The sequence below is a fragment of the Meles meles genome, chromosome 3, assembly GCF_922984935.1.
Source record: "Meles meles chromosome 3, mMelMel3.1 paternal haplotype, whole genome shotgun sequence".
Classification (NCBI taxonomy): Eukaryota; Metazoa; Chordata; class Mammalia; order Carnivora; family Mustelidae; genus Meles; species Meles meles.
Genome location: NC_060068.1, coordinates 150,069,752 through 150,082,449, shown reverse-complemented (window position 1 = coordinate 150,082,449; position 12,698 = coordinate 150,069,752). Strand labels below are relative to the sequence as shown.

The 12,698-nt window shown below is 42.8% G+C and overlaps 1 protein-coding gene and 1 pseudogene across 5 annotated transcripts in view; one reads left to right on the top strand and one right to left on the bottom strand.

Moving 5' to 3' along the window:
• The window catches only part of GHR (growth hormone receptor), a 269,116-nt gene that overhangs the window by 245,426 nt on the left and 10,992 nt on the right, over nt 1-12,698 (top strand). For all 5 annotated transcript variants that reach the window (XM_045999831.1, XM_045999832.1, XM_045999829.1 and 2 more), the window contains 2 exons: nt 3,982-4,160; nt 11,165-11,330. In XM_045999831.1, coding sequence (XP_045855787.1) covers nt 3,982-4,160; nt 11,165-11,330 — 345 coding nt within the window. The remainder of the gene's footprint in view (nt 1-3,981; nt 4,161-11,164; nt 11,331-12,698) is intronic.
• LOC123938333 lies at nt 9,996-10,833 on the bottom strand (annotated as a pseudogene).

Sequence of the window (12,698 nt, the reverse complement as noted above, 5' to 3'; positions counted from 1 at the left end):
CAGAAAAGAGAACCTAACTGCATAACTTGGAGACACTATTCAGTGTTTGCCCCAATGTCAATAGACTTAGCTGCTGAGTGGCTAAACCGGTGGTAGTAAGAATATCGGGTCAAGACCCGTGTTCTAACCATGTCTCTGCCAATAGCCAGCCCCACTCATTTCCTGGCTGACTTTCCCGGAAGGCCTGCCATGCCCTGGATTGCTGTGCTGGGTGTGGTGGCTACGGAATGAGTAAGATATGTTCAAGTAGGGCAGTCAGGAATGTTAAGTAAATAATTGCAGTACTGCATTTTAGGTACTGGACTTGAGGTGTGTGGAGGGGGCAGTAAGCCAAGGTAGTGGGCAAAGGTACAATGATTGGGCCTGAGGGATGAAGGGCTGCCCAGTTCTGTTGCTCCCTAAAGCGCTGGTGCAAGTGCCAGGTATACCAGATGGACTGTGTCTTCCACCAACTACTAAGTTCCAGAAGTGACAAATAGTACAGACCATTGAAGGGACTCGGGAGCAGTTAGGCAGGCCTGACTGATCAACCAGAGAAAGCATAAGGGGTCTTGTGTACCCCACAGAGGAATTTAGACTTAATTCTACTGCAAAGAGGTGCATTTGAGGATATTTAAGAAGGGAAATGACCTGAGGATAATAATAGCTAACTATGAGGAGAATAATAGCTAACTAACGCCTACAAAGCCCTTACCTGTGGGTCAGTATAATAACCTTGTGAGAGAGGTTCTGTTATAATCCCCATTTCACAGATGATGACATTGAGGCTCAGAGCATTTAAAGGCTAACTCAAGGGGCACCTGTGTGGCTCAGTGGGTTAAAGCCTCTGCCTTCGCTTAGGTCAGGATCCCAGGGTCCTGGGATCGAGCCCCACATCAGGCTCTCTGCTCAGCCGGAGCCTGCTTCCTCCTCTCTCTCTGCCTGCCTCTCTGCCTACTTGTGATCTCTGTCAAATAAATAAATAAAATATTTTAAAAAATAAAATAAAGGCTAACTCAAGGTCAGAGAGCTGGTAGGCAGAGTCGAGATTTGAACCCAGGCAAAATAGCTCCAGAGTCCACGCTCTTAATCTCAAAGTTATCCAGTGCTACCTGTTGTTACTAATGCCTCTGGGAAATCCGTCCTGCTAGAGCGTGGAGGGTAGATTGGAGTAGCACAGACTAGAGATAGAGAGGTTAGAAGACTTGGTGATAATCTTTGTGATAATTAAGGCAAAAGGTGGTGATAAGCAGTTACAACCATAGCAGGGAGGGAGGGAGCTAAGAGAGAGAGACCACAAGGAAGGAGGTGAGCCTAATACAACCACAGGCCTCAGCTTCCTCACGCATTATGTGAGCGTTCTGTTACTACCTCACAGGGCTCATCTTTGGATTTAAAGTACTGTATTAGTAGACATTTGTTGTTCATTCTTGCATTCAGCAAATATTTATTGGGTGCCTTCCTTGGGCCAGGTACATTTCTAGGTGCCAGGAGCAGAAAATGTCTCCTCCCTTCCTGGGATTTTATCCCAGTGAGGGTAGAGAGACAGTGCTCTGAGGAAAAATGATATAGGGAGGGAGGAGAGGAGTGCAGGAGAGGTTGCAATTTTAATAGAGTCATCAGAGCTGGCTTTGCTGAATAAAGAAAAAATTGAGAGAACGATGTATCCATCTGAGGGACGGACCCTTCAGCAAGAGGGCACAGCAAGGGTAAAGCTCCTGTGGTGGGGACAGTCCCTTGCTCACTCGAGGAATGGCATGGTGGGGAGAGGAGCTGGTACAGAGTGAGCAAGGAGGGGCATGTAAGAGGCCACTTCTGAGGGATCTGTGAGGCAAAGCTATAGCACGCTTGAAGCCATTGGACAACTTTGGCTTTCACCTGGAGTGAGAGAGGAAGGCTTTGGAGGATTGAAATGAGTGATGTGGTCTAACTCAAGGGTGAAAATAACCAGTGTGACCAGTATTTTGAGGAAGGTATTGAGAATAGACTGAAGGAGGACAGGGACCCCAGGAGAAGACCACTTCAGAGGCTAACGCAGCGATATGGGCAAAAAAGCATCATGGCAGGACTGGGTTGTGGAGGTGCAGGTGGCGAGCAGTGGTTGGACTCTGGGACCATCTTGAAAGTACAGCTGACAGAATGTGGGGGTGGTGAGGAAAAATGATGCATCAAGGAAGAGATCACTCATTTCATCCTGGGCACCTGGAGGAATGGAGCCACCATTAACAGAGAAAGGGAAAGTGCCAGAGGAGCGCATTCTGAGGAGGGGACCGGGGCTGCCTAGGGATGTATTCAGTCTCAGGTGCTTTTGCAACCTCTCAGGGGAGCTGTGGACAGCCCGTGGCAGGATGTACAGAGAGAAGGGGGAGGCTGTTATTATGCTTCTAACAGTGGTACAAGCCTTCCCAAAAAGAACCATGTTCCAAATCTTCTATTTAAAATAGAAAGGAGAGTTTTTAAGATGAAACATGAGTAGTAAGTTGAGATTTTTCCCATCAAAAACATTTATATGTTTTGGTCTCTTAAAGGGTTAAGCTTCAGTTATCAGAATTCCTCCATCCCCAACAAATCTGGAAGGGCAAAGCGTTACTGTCCTGACGGTAGCCATGTGCAGCTCAGCTATTCTGAAGATCCCTCTGATTTAATTTCCAAAAGTGATCATTATTAGTCATATTTGGATACCCTTTTTTTTTTTTAAGTTGTGCCCATTCTGCAAGGGCCAATAATAGCACGCTCCTTTGCAGTAAGGTCTGTTTTCACTCTGATTGAGTGCAAGAGCTTCCCCTTTGGGCCCAGATTTTAACAACCAGTTAGAGCTGCTCACACTTACATTTGTAGGTGATTCTCTGGCCAACCCTAGGGATCCAGACTTGGCAACGCTCTAGGTGACCTCTACACACGGTAGAAAAGAAAGTAAATTTTACTCTGTATCTGCAAGTGACTTTTGAAAACATCAGTACTGAGACCCAAGGAGGAATAATTCATGGGGAACTATCTAGAATGTAAATTTGGATATAGTTCCTAGCTTTGGAATCCATATTTCTCTTCATCAGGCTTTGGGAAGTTGTAGTCTCTGCAGTCCTGATAAGCAGAATACAGCTGATTTACTAGAGAATGTACCATATGTCAGTAGAAACCAAGCAAAATGCTATTTCAGATTGTTCGTATGCGGTTAAGTAAGAGACAAGACCCTGACTCATCACCGTTTGAGAGAAGAGCACGATGCCTTCTTAGGTCTGAAAAAATCATCACACGTGGCCAGGAAGATAACAAGCTAAGGAGCATTAGCTGAGTGTTTGGAAGGATTGTTCTAGTAGCAATGCAGAAATTAATAAGACAAGATCCTTGCCCTAAGTAATAAACAATTTGGAATAAAAAAGATTTCTCTATCCCTCGTTCCAAAACAGCCCCATGTTTAAATACTCTAGGTCTTAATTCAGTTTCTAGTTACAATGAATTCCACTGCCAAAATCCCAAAGCATTAATCCTATCAAGGCTAAAAGAAATGTAAGTCATGGCAAATCCTCAAGAAAAATTTTGGATCAGATTTTAAACTTGAAAAGGAATTTTTTTTTTTGGTAGGGGTTTTCTTCAAATTTAAAAGCAGATCATACTCAAGTCAAAAAAAAAAATGATACTACGGGGCACCTGGGTGGCTCAGTGGGTTAAAGCCTCTGCCTTCGGCTCAGGTCATGATCCCAGCGTCCTGGGATCGAGCCCCGCATCGGGCTCTCTGCTCAGTGGAGAGCCTGCTTCCCTTCATCTATCTCTCTGCCTGCCTCTCTGCCTACTTGTGATCTCTGTCTGTCAAATAAATAAATAAAATCTTAAAAAAAAAATGATACTCTTATACAATGAGAGTATAATAAGACTATTGGAAGAATTAAGGGTATGAATAATAAAAATGCATAAAGTAATTGGTCTTTCAGAAGAAAGCCATCCATCAAAGGAAGCTGTACCTGTCCGTGTCTCTGTGCCCTAACTCTCTGTTAAAATGCACAGTGCAACCAGATCCACCCATCGGCCTCAACTGGACTTTACTGAACGTCAGTTTAACGGGGATTTATGCAGATATCCAAGTGAGATGGGAACCACCACCCAATGCGGATGTTCAGAAGGGATGGATAGTCCTGGAGTATGAACTGCAGTACAAAGAAGTAAACGAGTCCCAGTGGAAAATGGTAAGATATCCTTACATATGGCACTTAAAAATGCTTCGTCTTTACTCTTTTTTTGTATCAACACCTCTCTCATTTACCATTAAGACTGCCTTTTGACCTCAGGCCACATGTTCATGCTATAGACTCCATATTTTCTTATTTGAGGAAGACAGGCATAATCAGACATAATCAGTAAAATATCATCTTGGGATTCCGTCCAATAGCCGATGCTTACATGGAGTTTCTATGGGAGCCTAAGAAAGGAAAGGAAAACCATCTCCCCTCTCATCCTCAGTGCCCTCTTTACTCTAGCCACTTAAGCTATCTTTGGGGATGTGGCTAAACGTGGAAAGAGTCATGATCAAGGTCAACTGTGAGTTATGGCTAGATATTCTCCCACAATTTTCGTTGCTACTACTTACAAGACCCCCATTAATGCTAGTTCATAAGTGACTCCAAGGAGGGAAACAGAGGAAGGGAGTTTGTCCCCTAGAGGTTTCAGAAGAATGTTTTGTTACATATGTCAGGGAAGAATGGAGCTAAGAGGTTTTTATGTAGGTGAGGAGCATGGTGGTGGTTGATCTCTGAACACCTTACTTCCTTGACAAATATATGGGAACTAGGCACTTAGATAGGTTCCACATAGCATACAGCTAGGAGAAAAACAGGATTATCTTGCTGCTCCCAATATAACTAATTCTAAACCAGTCTAATCACAGAGTCATAACCCTGGCCAAGCCAAGTGATTTCTGGCCAGTCAGCAGGTTTTGCCCTGTGGCCTGGCAAATTCACTCCCAGAATTTTGAGACACCAGGCCTTGTCTGTTCAGGGATCTGCTGGAGTAGAAGCCTGTTTTGTCGTTAAAGTTAAGTTTGGAGCAGCTGTGAACATACCAGGCTTTGAGGTGCTGTTTCTGGCATCATTTTAATTTAGATATCTGTTCCATTAACTTAAAAAAGCCCAGTTGGTTGTTGAGTCAAATAAGACTTTTTTTTAAAGTTTTATTTATTTATTTGATGGAGAAAGAGAGTGGACGTAGGGAGAGAAGCAGGCAGAGGGAGAAGAGGGAGAAGAAGGCTCCCCACCAAGCAGAGAGCCCAATGCAGGGCTCGATCCCAGGACCCTGAGATCATGACCTGAGCCAAAGGCAGATGCCCAACTGACTGAGCCACCCAGACACCACTCAAATAAGACTCTTAATCTCAGGAAACAAACTGAGGGCTGCTGGAGTGGAGGAGGGAGAGAGGGAAGGATGGCTGGGTGGTGGACCTTGGGGAGGGTATGTGCTCTGATGAGCACCGGGAAATGTGTAAGCCTGATGAATCACAAACCTATACCCCTGAAACAAATAACACATTCCAAACCGCAGTGACCATCACCATGCTCACCACCCCCGTGCGCTTATGGTAATGGAGTGAAAGCCAGCCCCACATAAGAATGGTCTTGATGAAGCTGCACATTTTATTAATGTTATTAAATCTCAACCTTTGATGACCTAGCTTTTTAGTATCCTGGGTGACGCATGTCAGGGACGCATAAGGCACTTCTGCATGGTACTGAGCTGCCCACGGTTGTCTTAGCAAGACACTCAAATGGCTGAGTTGCCAGCGAACTGGCTGCTTTTTTGCACGGGACACCATTTTATCTCGAAAGAACAACTGATAAACTAATAGATGGTTATTCATAGTGAAGTTGGCAAAGACTTGGCAAACGTCTTGAAAAAGAATGAGGTGCGCTTATCAGTCCAAGAAAAACAGTCAACAGTAGTTGTTACCAATGAAACTTGAGCTTTCAGAGGAAAATTTGAGTTTGGGAAGACTTGCATCAGATCTCCAGCAGTGAGCTTGAGAGTTTTCCAAGTCCTTGAAGACTTTTCCTGACGAGATGGATGGTGATATGAGCTAGAGTGATTTTTTTATATTGTATAATAAAACATGTGAACATTTAGAAAATTTGCATAACTCAAAGATCCAGTATTTTTCACTGTGTCTTTCCAAATGAGTAATACGTGATGTAACCAAAGTCATGAGTGGGGAAATGATCCATCCAAAGTGCTAGGTGGAAAGGTGGAATGACTGCTTTGATTGGGCTCAGCCGACAGCAGTGTTCCCACCATCGATACACATCTCAACCTGGTGAAAAAGACAAATAACTTTTCAGTATTAGTATGAAAACAGTCTTGACCTTGCAGACTCTCCAAAAGGGTCTCAGGGACCCTCAGGGGTTCCGCAAGTTCACACTCTGAGAACTGCTCTCTGGAGCACCTCGCAGTGCCTTACGCATAGTAGGTATTTCAGTATCTAGTTGCTGAATAAACATTTGACTGAAACTTGAGGTTAGGAAGTCTTTTTTAAAAAATTAAAATAGAATGGATTAAATAATGGAGATTACTTAAAAATAAAATCTTAAGAAGAAGAAGAAGAATAGCCACAATTATTTGAAAAGGCTATTAAAATATCCCATCTTGGGGCACCTCAAGTTCGGGTCATGATCCCAGTGTCCTGAGATGTAGCCCCACATTGCCTCCCTGCTCGGCTGGGAGCTTGTTTCTCCCTCTCCCTCTCCCTCTCCCTCTGCCTGCTGCTACCCCTGCTAGTACTCTCTGTCTCTGTCAAATAAATAAACAAAACCTTTAAAATAAATAAATAAATAATAAAATAAAATATCCCACTTTTTCTTCACTATATATCTATGTGAGACCAGATCCTATTCAATGCACTTCAACCAAAACAACACAACAGATGTAACGCAAATTTAATAGAGAAGCAGATGTGGCTCATTTTCTCATAGTCTATTCCTCGCCTTGTCTTCTCACAAGACTCTCGGGATCAAGCGATTCCTAGCCAAGAAACAAAAGCAGAATCATCCCATTCCCTAGTGGCTTTGGACGAAAATTGGTAAAATTGGAGAAGAACCAAGCTGTGTCTCTAAGGGATTGCACGTGAGACGGCTCCCACATTTCTGCAGTGTTCCTATCCTGTTACTCCGTAAACGTCTCTGCTACCTGAACAATAGGCATGTTTTATCAGGGAAATGATTTTTCTCTGTTACTATTCTTCTGCACAGTAGGTTGATTCAGTAATAAATACGTGCAGCCCTTTGTTAGGAAAAAAACAAACACAGAAGCAGATGCAAAACTACAGCCATCTGGTATTAAGCCAGCCATTGAAGAGACTGGCCCAAGTGTAAAAATGCAAAACAGTGTCCGTCTCCTCACAAATTCTATGTGGTTTTGGAGAATACACTCATTTTTTAAAAAATCAATTTAATATTATTTTAATTTTAAAATTTCTGTTTCACTTTCTAAGTGGTCAATAGTGATAAGCATAACCCAAATAAACCAAAATCTTTGGGCCTCTCAGTAATTTTGGGGGGTGTAAAGGAGTCCCAAAGCGAAAAGTTTGACAGTCTAAGAAAGACAAGAATGTGAATCCAAACATCAGCATTGATAGATTTACTGATCATAGTTTCAACCCTGAAAGTCCAGTGATCTAGATGTGTTTCAGCTGATGCACGGGTACGAAGCTCGCACCTGAGCCAGGTCCCTGGGAGCATGGGACTTAGTCGTTGACCAGTCAGGTCTGCATCCCAGCTTGGCTTTGTTGCATTTTTTTATGGCCTCCCTGCTGAATCTCATTAGATCTTCCAAAGGGGTCAGCTAACTTCTACTTCACTTAACTTTTAAAAGTGAAGTTCGTCCTCTTGGCATTTCTTACAACAGTCTCAGACAGAGTTGTCATGAATACCGAGAGTTTATCTGTAAGCATTGACCTCTGCTGAAGAAATTTGCACTCTAATTGGTTTATGAGCACAAGTGTCGTAAGCTTAAAGAACAAGTGAGGTTCGTAAGTGGAGGGGGAAAAGTTACTGTCCGTTGCTTCTTTTTTTTTTTTAAAGATTTTATTTATTTATGTATTTGTCAGAGAGAGAGAGAGAGAGAGAGCATAAGCAGGCAGAGTCAGAGAGAGAAGCAGGCTCCCCACTGAGCAAGGAGCCCAATGTGGGACTCGATCCCAGGATCCTAGGATCATGACTTGAGTCAAAGGCAGTGGCTTAACCAACTGAGCTACCCAGGTGTCCCTACTCTCTGTTGCTTCTAATCAGAATCCAAGTTATCACTGACAATGTAGAATTTTATATCACTCTGCCTTTTTTTAAATTAAATGCATTTGGAATATAAAAGTGATACTGATGATGATGTAGTTGTTCCCAGCTATTTACCTGCTAAATCAAGTTAAGAATGTATTGTTTTTTTTTTGAAGAAGTAATGGGTGACAAAGAACTATCCACATTGTATGGGCCATCTCCTGAGCACCCACTCTATACCCGTATTGTGCTGGGCTTTGGAAATGCAAAAATAACGAAGGCACTGTTTGCTCCAGGGAATCTGCTGTGTAATACAGAAATCTGCAGTGTAATATAAGTACAAAAAGTAATCTAAGATGTGACTGTCTGTCAGGACGGAGTCGGAAAAAGTGCCAAGAGCAACATCTTAGAATATCAACAGTCCTTGCACTGAGCATTGGCTGAAGGAGACCACCCTCAAAGGCAGGTTGGCAGAGTTCAGTGTTGGCAGTAGGGGCCATGTAAATGAAATCAGGTTTAGTGTGGCTGCTTTGGAGGGTGGAGGGAAGATAAAGAGGGGGGCAGAGATCAAATCGCTGAGGGCCTCCTTTTGGTTTTGTTAGTAATGAAATCTGTAATGAAATAATATTGTTTACAGTAACAGAAATTAGGACTTCAAAACTGGTCACATGTTTTAAAAAACATTTAGAGAATGCTTTAAAATACCATCTTAGGCATGCTAATATACGTGTTAAGAAGCTTCAGGAGCACTTGAGTGGCGCAGTTGGTTACACGGTGACTCTGGGTTTCAGCTGAGGTCATGATCTCAGGGTTGTGAGATCAAGCCCCACATCGGGCTCCATGCTCAGCCCAGAGTCTGCTTGGGTTTCTCTCTCTCTCTCTCCCTCTGCCGTGCCACGCCCCCCCAACATGAGCTCGCTCATGCACACGCTCACACTCTCTCTCTAAAATCAATAAATAGGGGTGCTTGGGTGGCTCACTGGTTAAGCCTCTGTCTTCAACTCAGGTCATGGTCTTAGGGTCCTGGGATCGAGCCCCAAGTTAGGCTCTCTAGGGACATTTCTTCGCAAATTTTGAATAGCAGTCCCTTTGAGGTAACTTTAAGCCCTCTAGAATAAGCAGAATGGGTATGTAGTTGCTTCTAATAGAATAATATAGACAATTATGGTTTTTCTAAGACCCTTTCCAACTCTGTGATCTTCTGAATGACTACCCAGAATTTCCAAAGAACAAACTGCGTGTGTGTATATGTGACTATGATTTGTTTTGGTGTGGCAATGTGGTTTTTTTTTTCCTGTTCTTATGTCATTGTACAAAATTATAATATTCCAAAGGGTAAGCACCTAGCCATAATTTTCTTCATAGTTCCACCATGCTCCATAATAATTCTATTACGCTTTGATTGTATAGCATTTCTGACAGCCTAGTACAAAGATACAGCTGCATTTCTTTAAACAAGTCTATTATATCTTTGGATTTATACCAAAATAACTTTGAGGACTGTGATCCATGTAACAGAATGTTTCTTTACAAAGTTATTTGCCTTGAGATTTCTTTAAGTAGCAAACTCCTCCAGTGAGTCTTATTTTTTTTTCTGTTAGAACCTTTAATTCTGAATTTGTTGGAGCTTCAAGAAAAGGGCTTTGCCCATAATTCATTGTGCCCTGAACTTACAACACCAACTTGCATTTGGCTAATTAGGAACATGGCCAAATTGCATTCTTCTTGGGTCTATTCAGTTAATAAATGGCACTTAACTGATGGTTTCTTTCATATAATCTTTAACAAGAACTCCTAAGTTGCATTGATTATGCCCTAGGAGATGAGAGACCGATGATTAATTCAGGTGAGCACCTCTGAGATTTGTCAGGTTCCTGCCCCGCTCTAGCCAGATTTTCTGGAAAACCTTGGGAAATGACTGGAATTCCCCTCCAATCTGAGACTGCAGATGAGTTTTCACGACATTAACTGGGAAAAACAAGATTCCCAACGTGGTGCCCAGCAGACCTCCACAGACAAAATCATTGTCCAAATGAGTGCTCTGAGTCATGGCGGTAGGCAGATGCTCCTTAATGGGACCTCAAAAGCCAAACAAAAGGACACTGCCTAATCCATTAGGGAAAAGAACAGGTACCAAGCCTCAATAATACTCTCTCATTCCATGGCATCTGAGTGCCTTGAAAGCCTGCCTGGTAAGCGTTTGTAAATTTGTCATGATGCTTGCAGTCTTGAAGCAATGTCTGAACTCTTTCCAATGGAGTGAAAATTGCTTCTATTGTCCCTGAAAGGACTGCAGCCACACTAGAGGTTGCTGACTCAGGAGTACAGATGTGTTTTCGGAGAAAGAAAGTCCTCCGTCAGACCAACCTAAGTGCCAATGTGGTTGTCTTCTGCATCAGTGGGAGAAGGATTTCTCGGTACAAGTTTCAAAAGCCCTCCCTTCACAACCAAAGCACCGATGGGTAGGCTTCTTTTTAGGAGCTTCTGAATCCACCATGTGACTCAAGAGCTTTCTACTTCATGGAGGATATTTTTGACCTGTAACACCATCTGGGTCTGGTGTTTGGAGGGATGGTAGTTTTTTGATAACTTGCTCACCGTCTTCCATTGTTACTGGTCTGTTAGGTTCTTTCTTCTGTGGTCAATTTTGATACTGGATTTGCTGAAGTATCCAGGCTCCATGACAGTCTTGACACAGAAAGAAAAATAGAATAGCCAATGGCAGCCATCTTTCTGCTCGATCATGCCATTACGGCGGCTGCGCAGGTGCTGACCGTGACCAACTCCCAACAACCCCCCCCACCACCAAAAGTGCATTTTAAAATGTTATCTACTTTACAGAATTCGTTTTGAATACAAATGTAGAAACCGCTTAGTAGAGTTTATTGTGTCAAGTTGTTATCTCACTAACCCATCAGTTTTATATTTTGTCTTGAAAGATGGACCCTGTACTGTCAACATCAGTTCCCGTCTACTCATTGAGGGTGGATAAAGAATATGAAGTGCGTGTGAGATCCAGACAACGGAATTCTGAAAAGTACGGCGAGTTCAGTGAGGCGCTGTATGTAGCACTTCCTCAGATGAGCCCATTTGCATGTGAAGAAGGTAAACGATTTAAAATGGCAGCCGACATGGCTTTTGTATTAGAGTAATACGTTGCCTATGTTTCAGGGTGTTCAAATGTCAGGGTGAGAGACCTCAAGGTCACTCTTTTTAACAGATACTGTTCATTACAAAAATGGGAGGAGAACTTAGTCCATGATGATTCGATTCAGGGGATGTCCAGGGGTAGGTGTAAGTTAGAGAGGGGAGGGTGCCCTAAGACATCAATGGGGTGATCTCTGGATGTCAGAATTTCAGATAATTCTTTTCTTCATGCTTTTCTATATTTCTAAAGATTTCTATAATGAGTTTATTTTGTATTGATAGTCCAAAAAAAAAATGCTTTTCAAATGCATAGTGTAGAAATAGTGGATCCATATGAATGGGTAGATATGTGACATCTAAGGCAAAGCCTAATACCCTGTCAGCGAAGGTAGTCAATGGCAGCTGCTTATTGGTTTTAGAAAGGTTAGGTATGGCTTTTACCTGGAGACAGGCTTAGTAAGTCGTATGCTAGTTATGTGCCAGAATGACATGGAACATTTGAAGATCCGGAGCACATGGGTGGCTCAGTGGGTTAAAGCCTCTGCCTTCGGCTCAGGTCATGATCCCAGGGTCCTGGGATCGAGCCCCGCATTGGGCTCTCTGCTTGGTGGAAGGCCTGCTTCCTCCTCTCTATCTGCCTGCTTGTGATCTCTGTCTGTCAAATAAATAAATAAAATCTTAAAAAAAGAAGAAGAAGGAGAAGAAGAACCTATGTAAGAAAAATACAAAGCTAATTCAAGTTCAAAGAAATGAGGATCTATGAATTCAGAATAAAAGAATTAGAATTTTAGACACAGAAAGAAGTCTGCTTAACCATGAGCAGTAGGTGTATAAGTGATCACTCGCACATGGGAATTAGCCGTAGCGAAGTGAAGCTCTGTCTGAGGAGCTGAGGCCTGTGATGACATCACAGGCTGTAGAGAAACTGAACTGCTATTTCTGCATTGATGCTACAGGTAGAGCTCACGATACTAGAGAGCACGTAAATGAAAATGCCTGTAGCGCTGTTTTTTCTAAGTTTTAGTTAACAGGCTTGATCTTTTAAACAGTATTTAATATAATGAAATTCTGATTTGAAAAGCACACCTGCGGGACACCCAGGTGGTTCAGTCAGTTAAACATCTGCCTTCGGCTCAGGTTGTGATCCCAGGATCCGGGGATCGAGCCCCATGTCGGGCTCCCTGCCAGCGAGGAGCCTGCTTCTCCCTCCCCCTCTGCCCCTCCCCTGCTTGTGCTCTCTCGCTCTCTCTCAAATAAATAAATAAAACCTTTAAAAAATAATAATAAAATAAAAAAAGCAAAAAGTACATTTGTCACACACCCTTG